This window comes from Lycorma delicatula, chromosome 9 (genome assembly GCF_047948215.1).
Source record: "Lycorma delicatula isolate Av1 chromosome 9, ASM4794821v1, whole genome shotgun sequence".
NCBI lineage: Eukaryota > Metazoa > Arthropoda > Insecta > Hemiptera > Fulgoridae > Lycorma > Lycorma delicatula.
The window spans coordinates 75,726,545-75,747,959 of NC_134463.1; the positions used below are offsets into that span (position 1 = coordinate 75,726,545).

The window sequence follows — 21,415 nt, forward strand, 5'->3', positions numbered from 1 at the left end:
TTTACCAATCCATACACTTTCCCATTAGAGCAATAGCTGCTACAGCAGCATATATCGTTAAGTAAAAAAAAGATGTTGACATATATCACGAAGTTTTTCATATGAATAATGAGTACAATTCAAACGATGCTATTATCGCAGTTTATTTGAACAAATAAAAAGTGAAAAATGTAATTGTGAACAAATCGATGCCGATCACACTAATAAATCGTGTAAATCTGACGATTGTAAATTTTTTATGAGTTGATAACAATATAAAACACTGTTATAAGACTGGAGGAAATTACCATGAATTGATGGTGAAAAAGCTAAACAAACCATTATATTGCTAAGTTCCGTCCTGAATTACTTGGAGATTTTAACTTTCAGGATCCTGGGTATCTCCTGATTACCTGGAGTCTCGGCAACAAACCTTTGTTAAAATAACAATGAATACAAATTACAGCAGAAAAATTATTATTTATTCAGTTGCCATGCTAACGAATACTACTTTTCAATATAATTCCGTCTAAATTTAACAATTGTTCCCATCTTTCTATGAGACTTCTTATTCCAGTCGGTGTCTACGTCTTTCTTATTTTAAATTCTTGACCTCCTTATTGTTGCTGAATTTGAATTTGATGGCAAATATTTTTTTTCCTCCGGGTTTTTTTTCTACACCGTTAGGTATTACTTCAGAGGATGAGATGAATAACAATTTTTTCGCGTGTGATAATGCCGTGTCTGACCGGGATTCGAACCCGGGACTCAGGATGAAAGGCCAAGACGCTACCACTCGCAAGAAAAAAAGTTGACAACACAGTTGTAGGACTGTCCCGCCACGCGAATTTTTTCTGATGCACGGCTTACACACATAACTTAATTTTAAATATTTATAATTTTATTTAAATATAATATTTTTTGTTTATTTAATTCAATGATTCTAACTAAAGCCCGCGCTCATACACGCGTATTTCATTCGCGGGTATGGCTGTGGTAGCGGCCACTTTAAATATTATTCATTTATTTAATTCTATTGCTCACTTCTGACGTTACAATACAGCTGGTACCGGAGGCTAAACAGAAAAAGGAACAAAGACGACTACAGCAGCTGTACGTCAGTGCTACATTAGCGCTCCTTGTGGTGAAAAGGGGAAGTAATGACACACTGTACCCATTTAGCCACAGGTTTACTTAGAACATTTTTAGTTGGGGGGGGGGGGGTGCAATTTTGCCAAATTTTTTTACAAATGATATTATTTTTTAATTGTTAACAAATGTGCCTAAGAAAAATAAGACCTTAATTTGTCGAAATCTCGAGATACTGAGGACGACCTTGCTTTACAGCCTCACCCTCTTGACTTTTTAAGTTGAAAATTGAATGGCATCAATGCCCCATGTATAGAAGTAAACTGCCCAAGTTTGGCCAAAATTTGTAGAGTAGTTCTGGAAATATAACGTGATTTGGAGGCCAACACCCCGAACACATACACACGTACATACGAAGATCCGGAAAATTTCCATCCGTTTTTTGGGTTCCTTAGGTGTCGTTAAGATCTTTTAAACATTAAGATCCGGTAAAAACCGCATACGCAAAAATTGGACCGATTACAATACTTTAGCTTCTTAGCTATAGCAATAGGCGGGAAAGTAAAATCTGATTGTGCAAGATCGGGACTGTAAGATGGGTGTGATGACACATGACCCAAATTTTGAATAGGTTCCCATGTCTTTTGAGCGGTATGAATGCAGGCGTTTACATGCAGAAGAATTACGCCTTTTGTGGAGAACCGGAGTGTTTCCTTCTTTTTGTGGATTTCATATTATTTTCTAGCGTGTCATAATTATACTAACTGTTGATTTTGTTCTTCCATATAATTTCAATTTAGCCGTTATACTCCCGTTATCGTTTTACCGGCTGAGGCATAGGTTTTTAATTTTTTCCTGGCGGACAAACTCGGAAAGTTATCATTCCATACTCTGACGCTCGGATTCTGCTTCAAAATGCCCGAGTTTCATCATGAAATACGATCAAAAAAAAAAAAAAAAAAAAAAAAAAAAAATTAACTTTCACTAAAACGCTATGTTAAAATTCAATACAAATGTGAATACTTTGTGATTTTGAGTTAACTGTCTCGGAACTCACCTTCAACACGTTTTACAGTAATTCAGCTAATCATGGATAATGGACACAGCCGATGCTCGCACCATAAATTTTAGCAATACCCCAAACTTTTACATTTCTGTCCTTGTAAATAAAATCATTAATGCGATATTGCAAAGTGTTAATAGAAAATTCCGCTACAATAAATGACAATGAAACTTGTTCTGCCCGATTTAAACTGTCCGATCCACTTATAAAACTTTTTACGGTCAATATCCGCGAGTGAATTTCGGTCAGATTTATACCTTCAGAAAATAAAACTTTTATCACTACGGTACACGTTTCAAACGGAGCCGACATTTTGAAATACAAAAAAAGGTTATAATAATGGAAATTCTTTTCGAACAACTGATATTTTCTTTGCATGGTGTCCCAACTTGAACGTCATATAGTTTCAGTTTATGTTTCCCTCTATTGTTTTTAATTATTGAAGAAACTTCGTATATTCTATTTTTCCCCTGCAGAGTTGAAGCAGTATATATAACACATTGTTTCATTACAGGAAGAGATAGATAAATAAACCAAATTAATAGGTAAATAAGCCAAACAGTCAGAATTACTATCACTGAAATTAATGAAGTATTATTATTATTAATGATTATAAAACCAGTCGATGTAGTGATCAGGATAAAAGTAACATTTAGGACTAAATATCATCTGAATATGTCCACAGCATAAATTCTATTTTAGGACGCCTTTATTTTGGTGGGTTAGCATGGTTAAAATACACAATCATATATTTGGCTCAATGAAGAAGACAAAAGGGAAACCACTTCACTATTTATTTACTTAGTTATCGTACCGTGGGATGCCTGCTATTCTTAAGGATGGATATGTAAAAATCTTCAGTAGGAATTTATGATTTGTGCCAATCACCTAAAAAAAAATCTGATGTACCAACCACATGACTTCCTTGTACGCCTATTAAATTACATATAATTTTTTTTTTTTTAATGAAAAGTATATACAATTTCATTTCATTAATAACTTCTGATATCTTTTCATAATTTTTTTTTTTATTGCTATTATTGAAATATTACTTATCCTAAATTTTTTTTACAATCAGTAATTTTTTTTACAATTGTTAATAAATCAATACATTTAAATTAAAATAAAAGTAAAAAAAAAGATTCGAACCTATGTGCCTTCCCGTTATAAAATCCAAATATTTCATTAATTAGAATTTCATTTAGCTATAACTCTGGATCCAATGAAAATAAGTACCACTGATGATATATTGTTGCAAAGCTCTCAAAGAGGACTTATTACTGCAGTTACGAAAAAGTCGAAACTACAAATTCTTTTGGATTTTGGGAGTTTTTGGACACTTTTGGTCCAGTTGATTGCAATCAAAAGCGGAGGTACATAACTAGATGTTACAACAGTCCTAAATCCAAAATTTTAACATCCTAATCGTTTTTGAGTTATGCAAGATACATACGTACGTAGACGCCTAGCCGAAACTAGTCAAAATGGATTCAGGGATGATCAAAATGGATATTTCCGTTGAAATCTAAAAACAGAAATTTTTTGCGATCACAATATTTCTTTTACTTCGTACAAGGAAGTAAAAAACAGGCTACGGAAGTACATATATATGCATATTCTATTTTAATCTATTCTATTTTACGTAATTTTCTTTTTAAGTTATTTTTTTCCAACCGATCTTTACAGGATTACATAGAATAGTTAATTTCTGGCTAGGTTTTAACTCTCCAATACTCCTTCACTCTTTCACTGTGCTTCTTTCTCCTTTCTTCAGACCACTTAACACATTCTTTCTTTTCCTTCTGAATCCCTTTGTATTCTAAGATATTTTTCCTAAGCAAAATTCTATCTTTTAAATCAATCACGTTTATGTGTGCTATTCTTAGGACCATTTAACTTTCGTCTTGTCATCATTACACTGGTAAAAAATTTTCTTCGTAAGCCTGTTTGAATCCATTTTTGTCAGATGTCTGTAGAATGCCAGTCTTCACTTACGTATTGCTTCTATGATTTTATCTAACTCTCGTTAAAGTTCTTCATTCTTCTTTAATTTCCAACCATTAGTTAGTTTTTCTGGGATCTAGGGTTTTCCTTTATCCGTCTATTAGCAGGTTCCAGTTTATCTATTTCTTCTTGGTTTAGAGGTATGCATTCTGCGGTGTATAAAACTCCTGGTCGGATTATCGTTGTGTAATGTCCGATTTGCCCGTACAATAAAATTATTATTAATCGAATTCAATATTATTAACTTTATTTTACATATACAGGCTTTTATTAATTTCTTAAATAAATATAAGATAATTTTATTTTAACGCACTTTATCTGTTTATTTTGTTTATCGATAGTTTTCTCCCCCCCCACCATATTAAATGCTTTAAGGTTATGTATATAAATTACCACAGGTGCAGCGAGTGATAATGGTTGGCCTAATGATAATGATGATGATGATGGATGATAATGATGATGGTGGTTATTACGATGATGATGATAATGATAATGACCGTAGTATAAAGATAACGAAAACAAATATCGGCTAAAATAGAGGGAACAATAAACAAATAAAGAAATAAAGGAGAAAGCACAAAAGTAATACCAAATCATAATTATAAGATAAGAGTATTGCACTATTCAAATTGTGTCTGATAATGTTAACCGAGCTGAGACGAACAGTGATTCATATATGACATAAAACTGTACTAAGCCTAGTTACACTCATATTTGTTTTCATTTTTTTTTTTTTTTTTTTGCTGAAACAGTAGTATAAATCCTTTATGTTATTAAACCGATATTTCGAAACATTTTAAAGATATAAGTAAAAAATATAAATTAAGACTCAATACGTATACATTTTTTGGATGTTTACAAACTATTATTGTAGGATTTGAGATGAAAAAATGAGAATTTTTAAGTGTTTTATACCACGATAAAATACACATAATTTTATACATATATATATATATCCGACGATATTTAATTAAAAATATATCAACTTGTGGAATTAATTTTAATCATCCTAACTGACACCAGTATGACTTTACAACCGAAAATTATCATTCGTCAACCTTCTACAAGGGGTGCAGCTATGCAAAGCCTGGCGGCATTTGTAGGTAAGTATTTTAATTGTTTATTTACTGTTAAATAATAATTTCATCCAGATATAAGTATAATAAAACTGGAAGGAAAATTTTACTTTAATTTTTACTTTTATTCAAAAGAAACGTGTATTGTATATTGAGGGAAAGTTGATAGTAATTTCTATTTTATTTATTTTATTTTTAATGCCTGAATAACGTATCCACGGCTTTAAATAGATTTTACCTCCTGACGCACTCGTTACAGAGATTTATCTTGAGACAGATTTCTCATTCTTAGCTGTCTAAGAAGCTAAAATAGCATGTATAACATAGTATGCATACCGATTAAAAACTAACAAAAATATTTTGCCGAATTAAACGTTACAGGCAGACGGATTACCTTATTTCTTTCAAAGAATGGAATTGCTGATTTTCAATTACTTATAGTTTTATAAAAAGTTAACCTAATTTTTTTTTTGTTTCGGACTAATAAAAAGATAAATCATAAACCGTAACAGAAATTATTTTTTTAATTCCTGCATTATTCGGGAAAGAGTCAAACATCTAGTTAATTTTACTTGATTCAGAGGATCGTACATTTAAACAAGAGTATATTTTTAGGTTATTATCATCAAGGGATCGCCACGTCAGTATGTTTTATTAATTACAGCGCGACAACATAATGGTGAACAAAGACAATACCCACAAGCCATTTAGCGTAAAAATACGATTGCTTCATCCCGCCACGAACGATCAACCTCCCGTTCGAGATGGCCACCTCCGTTAATCCGATACGTAGAATATATTACAAAATAAGAAATGTCAATAACGTAACTTAAAAAAAATCTGTAGCATCTTTCTTTTTGACTATAGCTTCTTTAATTTCTTTAATTACCTACTAATTAGTAACTTACTGCCATTGTTACAATACCTAAGTTAAAATAACTATATTAAAAGAGACAAATAAATTCTATTTTTGTCAGAGGTTTGTAGAATTTTCTAGGTGCTATCTTAAATATTTCTTGTTTTTATTATTATAATATAAATTTTGTTTATTTTTTATTGTCTTTTTGTACATTACATTTTTTAATTTTACTCTATTTATTAATTTTTTTTCCTCGTATTAATATTTATGCAAAAATATATTGTATTAATAATGTTCCAATCAGCACAGTTATTTTTTTAATGCAAGGTTATTAAAAATTAGTTATTCAAAGAATCTTAAACAAAAAACAGTTATTTAGCCTGTATATATATATATATATATATATATATATATATATACAGGTGATTAACACGAAGAATGTAACAAACTTTTGAACATGTTCTACTGCTGAAAATAAATAAGATAGTTCATACAAACATAGGTTCCGAAACGTTAGCGAGTGTCGGCTGGAAAAGATTTCCCCCTGATTTCTGCGTCTTCGGTAAAATTAAGCCAGACTGTCATTCTCAGGAATGGTCGACCTGTGACTGTATAAGACTACACTTCATTTACATTCATACATATCATCGCCATTCATAATAATAATAATTTTTATTTTTTTTATTTTTATTTTTATTTGCTTTGTTTGTGCAACAGAACAGTTACACAAAACCTTTGTATGTTGCACAATATCACATAAAGTCACAAAAGAACAGCCACAAGTCAACAACCCACATATAAATTAAAAACACAATAATAATAATAATAATAACAATTATACAGTCAAATACAAAAAAAATAATAATCAGAACTTTAAAAACGGTAGCTATGGAGTGATAATAAACACATAGATGAAAACATACAAAAACAAAAACACAATATTACTAATACATTCCAAATAAAACAAGTTATAAGCAATAATCCTTAAAAAAACAACAATAATTCTAAAATCATGAAAGTGAGCATTACACCAAGGACAATAATCCATCGCCACGTAACCCTCTCAAATTTTTAATGAAGGTTGTCTCATCTTCCCAAAAGGTTAGCTTATCCTGGAACTCCACTGCAACACTGGTACACCGCTCAATCGGAGACACGGTGGAACCAACCGGCGTCACAAATTGCCTAAAAGACCTCACTGACCTGGCCTATTATAATAATAATAATAATAATAATAATAATAATAATAATAATAATAATAATAATACTTAGTTAATATTTACTAAGTTGTATTTACATTAATTGTACATGAAATGAAAGAGCAACTCAATTTTTCCTCTAAGTGTTCAACGTGAACACCATTCGTCAAGGGCACACATCCAGCCGATAATCAGCAAACCTGGAGTACCTTTTCTTTCTTTCTTTTTCCTGTTTAGCCTCCGGTAACTACCGTTTAGATAATACTTCAGAGGATGAATGAGGATGATATATATGAGTGTAAATGAAGTGTAGTCTTGTACATTCTCAGTTCGACCATTCCTGAGATGTGTGGTTAATTGAAACCCAACCACCAAAGAACACCGGTATTCACGATGGTTGAAACCTGGAGTACCTGGAGTGGTAACAACCCTCCACACAGATGTCACTGGAATTGCTAATTCGCGGCTAGCCTTTCTAACGTATTTCCTAGAACTACGCATAAAAGTCTCTTTGTGAAACGTTCAACACTGTCTTTGGATACACTCAGTCGTTCTGTACTCTTCCCTTTACAAATACAGCCAATGGTTTCAAACTGTTTATACTATCTCCGAACTTTATTGTCACTCGGGGGATCACAACGGTAATTCAATCGGAACGCACGTTGAAAGGTAATTACAGATTCACACTTAAACACAGCGTTCTGTGTTTTACAGTTTGCAAAATTCAGAACGCTGTTTGGGGGGGAGGGGGTGGATGCCCCATCTTTGCTACAAGCGCTTTAGCTTGTGCACAGCTAAAACTGTTTGAATTGTTCTTTTATTTCGTGTAAAATTAATCAGTGTATGTGCAAATTAAGAAATATTAATAACTTTAAAAACCCCGATATTCATTTTGAAACGTATGGTATTTTTTCAATTTTTCTGGTCAAATTTCATTTAAAACTACCAAATCAATCTTATTTTGGGGTATAAAAATTACAGTCTGAATTAATTTTAACGAAGGCGCAGAAACAGGGCAAATCTTTGGCCAACCGACATTCGCAAACGAAGTATTTCCGAATTTATGTTTATATGAACTATCTTCTTTATTTTCACCAGTAGAATATGTTCTAAATGCTTGTTACATTCTTTGTAAATTACTGTTTACAATATAATCGTTTGTTTAATTGCATTATTTTCTAAAAAAAATGTTCAAATATTAAATAGGTTATATAAAATTTTATTTATACTTTCATGTAATTTTTTTTTATCTTTTCTTCTTTAATTCAAATTTTTTAACAATTTCGGCAGTTGATGCAAATAAATTTTTTTTCAGTTTTAAAGTATTTCCAGACATTTTATACAAATAAATATATACGAGTAAATATTAAATTATAAATTGATAATTTTCATTTTAAAACACATATTTCGTATAAGTTATATACAGGGCTTGAATATATATATATATATTTATTTATTTATTATTTATGTATATAGAATGTGTGAAAATAATAAATAAAATACTTCTTGATAATAAAGGCTACCAGAAATAGTCGATAAATTATGAACAGAAGGATAAAATTACTAACAATTTTAAGCGAAGTTTAGTAATTATAAATTATTTAGTTTCTGTTTCTATTTATAAATAATAAATTAATATAGACTTTGCTAACGCAAACTATTTGCTTGCCGTCAGCTAGTTTTATTCTGACTCCCAGAATATCTTCCTTTGAACTCTGTATAAAGAGTGCATATTGTAATTTTATTAATTAGCGGGCAAAAACTCAATATATTAAAAGCAGTTTTATCATTTTCCCCTTATTATTTTATAAATAAGGAAATAAACTGCCTTCTTCTTATTCATGTAAAGTATATAAGTTGCTACAATTCAGTTGGCCTTGTTAACAGCTGATATTTTATATTAATGCTGTAACAATGTATCTAATTCTAATATTGTTTAGTCCAGTTTTACATTTCGTAAAGTTAACATGTACATACAGTAAACTAGATATATTCTTTAACAATGCAATACAAATCAAATTAAAATGTGAAGCATATAATGATCATTATAACTTATGAAAACATATTCTTTAAACATAACTGAACAATGAACCAGCAAGGTTAATAGACAGAATAAATACACCTAACTAAGGTATGGCAGCAAGACGGATTGTGTGCATGCGTGCGTGTGCGTGTGTGTGTGTGTGTGTGTGTGAGTGCGCGCGCGCGCGCGTGTGTGTGTATTTATCTTTTATTTATATTTAGTTTTTGATTTATCTATTTTTTTTGGATATATAGTTTGTCCCACGAAGAGGTATACACTTTTGATTTAATATCAGTTGTCCATTCCCACACCGATTCTATTGAAACTTTACAGCCCTTTTACGAAAGGTTCTAAAAATTTTCCGTAAAAATTTCAGCCTTCCAGGATTTAAAGAAACAAAATGGCAGCTTTTAAATAAAAACATCAATTTCAGATAAACTATGTTTTGATTCATTACAAAATAGCTGGTAAAAATGATTAAAAACAGATGATATATTGTTGAGTAGCTGTTCAAATTGATTAAAACAAGTTAATAAGTAATCATAATTAATATATAACTGTGTTTAATTATTCTAGTTCTAATCATCATAATTTTTTAATCATTATTACCAGATCTCTGGAATAAAAAATAAGGTTTATCTGAAATTGATGTTTTTATTTGAAAGCCGCCATTTTGTTTTTATAAATCCTAGAAGGTTGAAATTTTTACAGAATATTTTTAGAACCGTTGTTAAAAGGTCTGTAAAGTTTCAATAGAATCAATCGGTGGGAGAATGGGCGAATGATATTTAATGAAAAGTGTATACCTCTTCATGGGCCACACGTATGTTGAAACTAATTAAACAGTTTTATGTATGCTCCTACGTGAGGACAAGCCTATTCAAGAGAATTTTTCAGGACGTAGTATAATTCATTAAAGTTATAATAGCAGTATAAATAATTTCGTTATATATTCTGTTTAAGAAAATATAACTTTGCGAAATATCTTACTTTGATGCTGGATTTCTTTACAGATATACTTTTTGTTAGAATTTAAAAAAACTGAATGTATCACTGAAAATAAATAATTACTAATGATTTTTTTTGTCCAATTAATTTATACCTGAAATAGATTAACTAGGTTAAGTGCTGGATACACATTCACTCTAACCTCTCTAACCACTCTAAGTGGTGTAGGCAGGATGACTAATTCAATTTAAAAAAAAAAACGTTTTTACTAAATCACAAATTATTATTTTTATTTATCTGTTTTTATTTTTTTATTCTCCGAATAGACAATTAAAAGATGATTCAAATATCATTTTTAGTCTTCTTCTTTCTTTCTATTTTCCTATAATTTCTTCATCTGTTCTGATTTGATCTTTTTTTCTTCTTCACTCCATTTCCTATAACTCGACTTTTTCTATCTAACGTTAACTTTCTCTGTTTGAGAAATTTTCCCGAGTCAGAATTGTTTTTATTTGTTTGGTTTAACCGTAATGGTTTTTGTATTTCCAAATTTTGTTTTGTTTGTTCAATCTACATTCATTCATCTTCTTCATATATCGAAGAAATCTTAATATTTTTAAATAATTTCTTTCTAGTATATTGATATTTTGATAAATCTTATTATTTGATCTTAATTTATAAGTATTTTCCTTTTCAGGTTCTGGTATTTTTTATGGGCTCTCCTTTCTAATTTAAGATTTTTTTGTTATAGTAACTGTTCCCGTAACGTAAATAATGACAGGTTTAATTACTGAACTGTAACGTCTAATATTGTCGTGAGGGATACATTGTTTTGTTTATAAACATTTTAAAAAATCGGGTAGGGCTGAGTCGGGACGCACGGCCGTTAGTTTAACGTGAAACGTTACAGACCTTGGATGAAGTTCCTCCGAGCTACAGACCGACCAATGGGAGAGCCACCGTCGTATCTTTTGAATAAAACTGAAAGACTTCGATGGAAAATTTTAGTTCCTTCATTTGGCCAACTCTACAAATAAATTGGTCGGTCTGTATGTCATCGAGTTACTTAAGTGTATTGAATTGAAATGAAAACGAGACATTGACTGCGTACTTAATTTAATTTTAACATAAAACTGACACTAAATGATACATTATATTTATTTGGACTAATATCCGACGACAGTTTTGTTCAACATCGGTCTGTGATACGAGAAGTATGACATATAAGGCATAATAAGCAGTGGTAGAGCTCAGCGAACGACGCCGCCGGCGTCGTTCGCTGAGCGCGTCGTGTCAGCGTTGCGACGCTCCGGAAACAGTTTCGTTCTCTCGGCACCGGACATTGGGGTATCTGTGCGTGGCCCATAACCTCCCTCTTCCAACGATATGCGTAATTTATATTACCGGTTGGCCTTCGCGCGGGCTGAGGTTGGCATATTGATTTTTATACTTTTTTACATGTTTACTTTAATTTTTTACACAATAATACTGTTAAAAATACACGTATTATTACTTAAATCGATATATTTCGACAAACTCTAAACACAGAGGCAGCACGAATCACCGCGCTATCATGTCTAAGTCGTGAGCTACACTGAATGGAAATGAGCGAGATTGCCAGGTTTGGCCGATCTGTGCTGTGCCTCCTCCCCTCCAACACGTTCACCAGTGACGCAAACTCAAAGTAGTATCGGGAAGCTGACAATGTAAGTTATAGAATGACATCGCATTTACCTCTCTCACACTAATAGTTAGGGATTTATTAAGGCAGAACGTTATAGATCTTTTCGTTACGCTACAAATTTCTGTTCTTGTACCTGTATATTTCGGTATGATTTTAAAGACGTTTCACGTAAAAATTCTCCCGTAAGAAAGTCACGGGGTTTGCTAATCCGTAGTATCAACTAAACTTGCCATTGAATACATCTTCATATTTACAACAGTTGATTGTAAATACGCGGAAAATAAATTTTTCTGTGCAATAGATTTTTCTGTGCAATCTCAAAAATCATTGCCTGGCCGCGCATCCGCGTAGTTTAGAGGGTACTATGACGATGTGATTATGACTTCTATGAGGAATATTTAGTATAAAAACGAGTACCCTACAATCTAATATGCTTTTTAGCTTCTCGAAAAATAGACTTTAGTGACAGTCTAGTTCTAAGGTGCAGAAATATTATAACTGCATACATCATTTATATTGTATAATGAATAAAAAAATACCATTTTTAAACGCATTTGGGAAATCGAAATATATTTTAGAATATATTTATTATTTATTTAGTTTTATTTATTTCATAAAATCTCTTGATTCGTTAATCTCTCACTACTTCTGATATGAGAAACAAAAAGGGAATTCTTTTAACGTTCTAGCAATATCTTTATGTACCACATTACGAAGCAGATTAGGAAATTATATATTAATACGCAAAATTTTATCACTATTAATAAAAGAGTGATTTTTTAGCCCTGTTACACAATTTTAAATGTAATTTACAAAAAGGGAAATTTAGGTAGAATAAAAAAAATTATTTGTTACTTACAAAAGAGATTTAATAAAAAGCTATTACTTATATAATTGTTAAATAATATGCTCAAAATGCCTACCCCTTGCGGTTATACATGGACTCTTTTCAGCATATTAGCAGAAACCTTTTTAAGAGCTGCATTGGAAATATTCGTGATTAAGTCTGTAATATTGACTTAAGTTCATCAATAGTGTGAGGATTGTTTTTGATGGCCTCGGACTTAATATAGCCCCACAAAAAGTAGTCAGAAGATGTGAGGTCTGGGGACCTTGGAGGCCATAAGCCCTTGCTTATTATTCGATCATCAAAGAACTCTTGCAGAAAATCCATGATTTCTCAAGACGTGTGGCATATGGCGCCGTCTTGCTGAAACCAGCAATACCGTTCTTGAGGTTCCAGGAGGGACACAAATTGGCGCACAATATTCCTGTATACTTCACCGTTTACTATCTGTTCAAAGAATATGGGTCCGAATCTACGATGACGAGATATCGCACACCACACACCAATTTTTTCAGGATGCAAAGATTTGTCTTGTAAAGCGTTAGGATTTTCAACCGCCCAAATTCGACAGTTTTGACTGTTCACATAACCATCGAGATGGATCCAAGCTTCATCACTAAAGAATACTGTGTTTAAAAAATTCGATTCCGTTATCGTTTACGAGACCTAAACCAACGGCAATATTGCAATCGCTTGTTTAAATCTGGAGGCTGAAGCTCTTGGACTAGTCGTACGCGATAAGGATACAATTTCAATTTTTTAGCGGCTTTCTAAACACTCGAGTATGACAAACCGACTTGCGTGGAAAGTTTTCGTAAACTTTTCCGTGGAGAATTGAACAATCTTGTTTTCACATAATCTAAACCATCATCTGTCAAGCGAGTTGGTCGACCGCTACGTTTTCTGTCGCAAACACACTACCAGTCTCTCGAAATCGGTTTGCTAGCATAGAAATTGACATTTTTTCTGGCGAAGGAACACCAACAAATTTAATTTTAAATGATTCTTTTACACTCGCGTACGATTTCGTAGCAAAATATTGTTCAAGAATGAAAGCTCGTTGCTCTATGGTAAAAGACATACTGTTCGTAACACGACCGGAAACGGAACAAAAGTTTACACAGCTCAAGGAGAATCAACTTACACTGCCGTATCTATACCGGTTGAGTAGCACTACCAACTTCGTGTCACAACACAAAATTTCCCTTTTTTAGAAAAAAATTACCAGACATTAACAATTGGATAACAGGACTAAAAAATCACTCTGTACAAAAATAGGAGTATACTATTTTTTTAACATTTTACTTCCTTGTACGAAGTAAAGGAAGTATTGCGATAGCGAAAAGTTTCGGTTTCCAGATTTCAACGGAAATATCAATTTTGACCATCCCTGAATCAATTTTGATTAGTTTCAGCATGGCATCTGTACGTACGTATGCATCTCGCATAACTCAAAAACGACTAGCCATAGAATGTTGAAATTCTGAATTTAGGACTGTTGTAACATCTAGTTGTGCACCTCCCCTTTTTATTGCAATCGACTGAACCAAAATTGTCCAAAAAAGCCTAAAATCCATAAACCTTTGTATTTTGGACTTTTTCTTAACTGCAGTAATAAAGCCCTCTTTGAAAGTTTTTCAACGTTATAGTTTTTCATAAGTGGTACTTATTTTCATTGGTTCCAGAGTTATAGCCAAATAAAATTTTAATTAATGAAGTATTTGGATCGTTGAAGCGGAAGGCACATCGGTTCAAATCAGACTTCTTCTCCTTTTATTTATTTTTTTAAAATTTAAATATATTGATTTATTAACAATTATTAACCTCTTATTGCAAACAAAATATGTGTATATGTAATTTAATAGGCGTACAAGGAAGTCATGTGGTGTCCATATCAGATTTTTTTGTTTCAGCACATTATTTGAACATTTTTAATTATATATTTAATTTTTACCTAAATAAAGCGTTATCAGGGAATTTTAAGATATAACTATAAAGTTATAAGTAAATTTAAAAATTTATGTTTTTTTTTGTACGTATAAACTAAAATATTATAATTTGAGATAATTTGAAGTAAATTTTATGAAAGCTTATAAAAGTGCCCTAGAGAGGTAATAAATTTTTGGCTTATTTTTATAATTTTGCAATAATTTTAGTTACAAATAAACAGAAAGCTGCTATTTCAAAAGTATAACAAAATTTTTCATCTCGTATAAATGGTGGATAGCAGCGCTGTTTTATAAAAGATGTCATATTAATGTCAAACGTTTTAAAGTTGTTTTAGATTAAATTGGCTAAAAAGCTTTTTATATATACATATATGTACCACAAATATAAACATCAATACACATGTATATGAATAAACATGCACGTATAGAGTAACGGTAGGCTATTCAAAATTACATTTCACTTTTCTGTTTACGTCCATTTTCCTGTTATTTTGATGATACATTTGTGTACATTTACAATTCGTTATTTACATTACTTGTAAATTTAGGGGTTGTTAATTTTGAATAACATATCATAATTTAAATATATCTACAATAAAACCTAATTTCGTAATATATCTTCATAAACACAATAAGAGTACAGTTATATGTAATTTAGGGCTGATATATGTACAGTATTACTACGTCGATGTATGTAGACTAATTCAAATTTCCAATAAAACGCGTAAATAAATAACCCTACCATAAAATGTATGTATATACTTCATACTAAATTATTTTATTTTCGCGGCGAATGAAGCTAGAAAGCTACATTAAAGGGGAAAGTATGGCGATCATGTCAAAAAATGGGATGTGATTTTTTTTTTAAATCTTCACATATTAATGTCCAAAAGTTTATCCAGACTAAAAACAAAAAAAAAAAAATAAATAAATAAAACGATTGCGTCGGTGCGTGGACACACTACGTATCGAAGCTTCTTTCGCAATATTATATGAATATTGGTGCAAAATAACGTACACGCAATCTACACAAATGATAACATTTTTTATTAATAAGACATATAAATTAACAATCAAATCCAATCTGTTAAATATGTCAACGGTTACATCCAATCTGTAACTGAATATTTAAATATGAGAGTGATCAAAAACCGAACACAAAGAGTATCAGTATCTTTGAACAGAATTCTTGAATGAACTGAGCGTGTGACGCTGGTTTTTTCTCAGTTGACTCACCATCCACAACCCTGCGCTACGAAGCTTTGCTTCAAAAACATTTGTATGTATTTATCTGCCTACGCATATGTCGTACTGCTTCCTTATATCTCAAGACTGACCAAATCAATTTTCTTCAAATCTAGTTCAAATATTTCTATATATGAGGCATTGATCATATTTTTTTCAAAATTTATTCCCAGGTGGAGGATATCAACAAAAAACAAATTAAATTTTTTTTTAATTTGCATTGAAGAGATGGTTATAGAAGAGCTTCGACGTTCAAGTCGCTTACTTTCCAGAAACAAGGTGAAGAAGGCAGGAGAGACTTCGGCTCGGTGCCAGAAAAGGTTGTCGGCAGGTCTGTTCCGTCCGGCAGGAACTATGAAGTAGATTTCCCTTCTCTCCCGGCAGGGTAGGGTGGGGACCAGGATGATGGAGAGAGACAGACTAAGCATGCAGGGAAGCGTCGACGACGGGGTTTTCCTCCGGCCTGTGAGGAGAAGAAGAAGTCCAGAGCCGATTGGAGTTCCTTATATTCGGCCGTGGAAACCTACGACTTGGAGAGATCCGATTAGCGGATATATCCGGTATTGGTGAAGAAGGACCTGCTGAACAGCAGTGTGTGGAAGTTATGGAGCAGACTTTTATGAAACATAAGAAGTGTTTTGCACATAACATGAGGCTTCTCTTTCGTAGTGTGAGGGAGCTGAATTTGTTGGTTCGACAGCACTGGAATACTAAACTTGAAATTAAAGGATGCTCCGAGGATACGGACAGAAATGTTCGTAAGTTGAAATCTTTTGAAGAAGTTCTGGACCGATTAGAAAATGGATCTCAGGGGGGAAAACCGGTTCGGAGAAGTACGGAAGACAAGGCTACCCAGATGTACTACGTTGTCTGTGACGTAGCATGTCAGACTTCGGACGGGGGATTGGGATGGACCACGACCTAGTCGCCGGAGGAGCTTTATCGGGCGGTCGACGATAGAGTCACTGATGTTGACCTTGAGTGGCTGTTCCTTACGGGGTAGCCCGAAGACATCTTTCAGTCCTCCACTCTTGTGGAGGGTACTGAGGGACGAGGGAGTTGGATCCGCCTGGGTTATTGACATAGCGGCTGGGATTGAGCATTCATAGCACGTGACGGTACGCCGGAAAGCTCCGCGGCTTAGGGATTTGCCTGCTATTAGTGAATTGAAACCTGGCCATACTCTCCTTTTGCAGTCGACTACTTGGACCTTTCCGAGGAGGATAGCAGCAGCATGGTTGCGCTCGGTCGGACCGATTACGCTCTGGATGTTGACTCATCAGCGAGGGACCGTGGGGTGGCCTCTGCTATCTGCAGGTCCATCCCGCGGGTGTTGGATGATGGGCAGGATGGACAAATGTGCTTTTGTGGCCCGCAAGGGCGCATCGGGCAAGACAGGAGTCCCGGTGGGGAGTTCCCTTTTGGGAATTTCTCACTTGAGGCATGGCAACCAAAAAGACCGAGTCCCGGCTACATGGGCGGGGCCTTACATCCTTGCTAGGTAGTTTGAGGTCAGGGCATACCCCGGAGCTGAGTAAAAGATGACAAAATACCCAAAATGAGAAGTAATTATTTTCATTATTTTTATAAAAGTTATATTTTATATCAATATTTAAAAAAAAATCTCTTATAAATTATTATTTTTTAAATAAAAAGCAGACCCTTATGTCTGAATTGCCGGAAAATCTTTCCGGCTTTGCTAGAAAGTTTTGTAATGATAAAGCTATACAAGTTATTCTATTACTTGACCGGTGTAGCCGGGAAAGTCATGTAATACTTTGCTTGCTTTTTTACTTTTATTTTTGTTACAAATTTATTCAAATATTTTAATTAGAATGAAATGATATTATTTTCCATGAATATTAATAGTAGAAGTAATTAGTGTTAGAATATAAATAAGACTGTTTTACTTAATACACTGGTTTTACAACCCGCTTGGCTGCGTTTCTTGTGATGTGCAACGGGTTAATATAATTTTTCTTTTTTTCTTTTTAATTATACTTCTGTGTTAACAGGAGTGTTTGTTACTTTTGTACTTAACATTAAAAGCGTGAACTATTAAAGCGCTTATCCAAAAAAAAAAACAAATTAAGTATCCGTCGGGGAAAATTATTTTAAAAAATTCTGTAAAGTAGCTAGGAAGGAAAATTTAGGATACGGTAGAATTTCTTTATGTATAGGAAAATGAACAAGAAAAGAAATCTGTTTCTTACTATCATTTGAAGATGAATTTCAAGTATTAATATTAAATTGAGAGCATTTTGAAATCTAAAATGTTTTGTTTCCCTTTTTACGATCATTTTTCCTTAGTTTTTATAATTTAATCAGTAAGAGGAATTTGGATGGATTTTTATAGTTAGGCACCCTTCTAATTAACATACTATAGCTTGCCGTAAAGAACACAGGATTTAAAATTATAAAAAAGCTGGTGAAGTATTACGTGACTTTGTTGACTAAGAAAGTCACGTAAACTAATAGTCTTTTTAATACATTTTTCTACGTGCTAAAAAAAGCTTTTCAAAAAATCTTTTCCTGCATTTTCGATCCGGGGGTATATAACTTAAAAATATTCTAGACATTTGTTGATAGCTCATATATGTAGTATAAATTTTCAGACAATTTTTTGAAAAACATTTAAACCGAAGGGAAATAGACAAAAAGAACAAAAATCATAACTTTAAATTTTAAGAGATGGGGGTTGATTTTTTGAATTTCGTTTTGTTGTTGATTATTTATATATACATGCTAGGTAACAGATTTGCTTTAATAAACTTTTCTGTAAAATGCCTCTAAAGAAAATCCAAATTAGCTTTTTCGCGATATCCCACCTAAACTTCCTTCATTTTTTTTTTTAAATTGTACTATACACCAAATTAAAATTTTATTTTGTTACAGTTATTTATTTTTATATCTACCCCATTCAAACTTTATTAAATTGTACTCCCTTAATGATAGGTGACTTATAATAAATAAAATTTATATAACAAAAATGCAATGTAAATAAAAAAGGCAATACTAAAATATAGAGTAAATAAATAAAAGATGAATTATAGCCGGGAAAATGTGCTCGGGATTTCCCCGAGCAACAGAAGAGACCGCTCATGTATACTTGGCTCTTCTCAGAAGATCTGTGAGGGTTGCAAGGTCAAATGTTCCGTGCACCATCTGCTCTTTGATTTCCCGATCTTTGGAACCATCCGACAAAACTTAGACCTGGGTTCAGATATGAAATTTCTAATAAACCGGAAAGAAGGTATAAAACGTCTGTTGCGGTTCCTCTACTGCAGCGGAATGAAGAATACAATTTAGTGGTTTTTATCTGATTTACGTATTATAGTTTTTTTTGTTGTTACTTGTCTGTGTATATTCTTTATTGTTTATGATCATGCAGTGTTACTTTAGTCGCTAATGACTGTAACTGTAAATAAAAGCATTAAACAAAGAGAAAGAATTATAGCCATTGTTCACCAACCAAAAAAAAACAAAACCAAAATACGTATAAAAATTGAATCACAAATTGCTTCAATTCGAATGGAAGTTATAATTTTACCCCGTTAAAATTATAAATATTCATTAATCGAATTTAAATTTTGTTTGTAAAAATAGTTAAAAAAAGACTTTTAACTTATTTAAACTTTAATTATCGGATAATTCATTCTAAAAATGTATTTAATATAGTAATACGTAGATTTTCATCATGACCATGTACTTTGTGTAGCATGTTGTGTCTATGTATGCTTTATGTACAATGTAGTTATACCTATTTTAATTTCTAGTATTGCATGAAAACTCAATATTGTTAAAAAATCTATCATAGTTAGCTTTTTTCTTTTTTAATAAATAAAGTTGTTTGCATTATACACGTAAGTGGAAGAGGAAGCATTTTTAATTTTATAAATTTTAGGTAACAAAATATCCCATTATTGACATTAAAAATTATTCTGATATAAAAAAAAATTTCACATTCTAAGGGAGTAAAATAAACTCCCTAACTATTTTACAGTCAGAAACGCACTGATTCAGAGTAAAACGTATTACATACGTTCGATTAATGAATATATACTACACACAAGCTCAAGTAGAAACTCAATTACCTTGTGACTCACTACGTAAGCGCATATAAAAAATACACTACTACACAGTCAACAACATAACCTCAATCTGTTATCGACCTTAAGTTGAACGGAACTAAAAAAAACGACTCAACCAATCTTCATCAAATTTTCACATGAACAAAATTTCAGATATACAAACAACTACAGCGTATCTAAATTTCAATAAAATTGATTTAGCAATATATGTATATGCATAAGAAAATCACCTTAAAATACACCTTATATCTCAGAACGAAAAGAATGCAACGAAACTCATTTTCCCCCTTCTCCATCAATAACACGGAGCAAACCGAAAGTAATATCATACTTTCCTTCGAAAAGTCGGTAAAAATTCTTTGATTCCTGCTCGAGTTACAAAAAATTACATTCTGAATGGATCTGTCAATAATTTGGAAAAAAATTAATTAACAAGAAAGCTACTGAGCAATTTTTACAAATTAATTGAAATTTAATTAAAAATTATAATATTTAAATTATTTTTTTGAAGTTGCTATGATCTAATTTACGTTTAATTATCTTTTTAATCTTATTAGTCGACGAGTTGACAAATAATTTATACTTTTCCCGAATCTCTGAATAACGAAACCATAAACCCGTTTAACTGATGACCTCGTCTTCTCGTTTAGTTGTGTAATCCATTTTCCTGATCTTGTCTTCACAAATGGACCACAGGTTTACATGGACCACAGGTTTACAAATCAAGTATTTTCATTCCATTTTTCTTAAAAAAACGTTTATTACATTTTAGGTAGATTTCATAAGAAAACTACCTATTGTAACGGGTACCATGATTCAAGTACCGGAAAATTTCGACATATTCACGTTTCACATCCCCCAGACTCCAAAACCACCGTCAGTTCAAAAGTTTATATATAAATATATATTTCACTTTCTTGTGGACACGATAACTGCCGTAATTCTGCGCCATCACTTTCAAATAGATGCATAAAATATAATGACCCAAAATCTCGGTCGAGTTCGTTGATGGGAAAAATCGGACCATAAGGGTGGAAATGGGGGGGGGGGGGGCTTTTTGGGGAAAAAATATCGCTATAAGTTTCTTATTGAGTAAAATATCGAATGCGTTTAAAGTTCCTACTATTGTTTGGATAAGGGCCTAAAACTTATATAAGTAAAGTTTTTTGATATCACCAACCATTGGCCCAGGGGATGGAAAAAAATGGGGTTCCGAAGACAAAAAACTCATACCTCCCTTAATAAGTAAAGTATTGAGTCGGTTTAAAGTGGTCGTTAGTGCTCTAAACATTACCAAAAATCGTTTGTCTGTAACAATTTTTGATATAACCAACCCTGACGGAAAGGTACGATCAAATA

At 32.3% G+C, this 21,415-nt stretch overlaps 1 protein-coding gene across 1 annotated transcript in view; it reads left to right on the forward strand.

Annotated features, from left to right (window-relative positions):
- Positions 1 to 21,415, forward strand: part of LOC142330687 (uncharacterized) — an 85,803-nt gene that overhangs the window by 46,680 nt on the left and 17,708 nt on the right. The window contains exon 3 of the mRNA XM_075376133.1: positions 4,534 to 4,633. Coding sequence (XP_075232248.1) covers positions 4,534 to 4,633 — 100 coding nt within the window. The remainder of the gene's footprint in view (positions 1 to 4,533; positions 4,634 to 21,415) is intronic.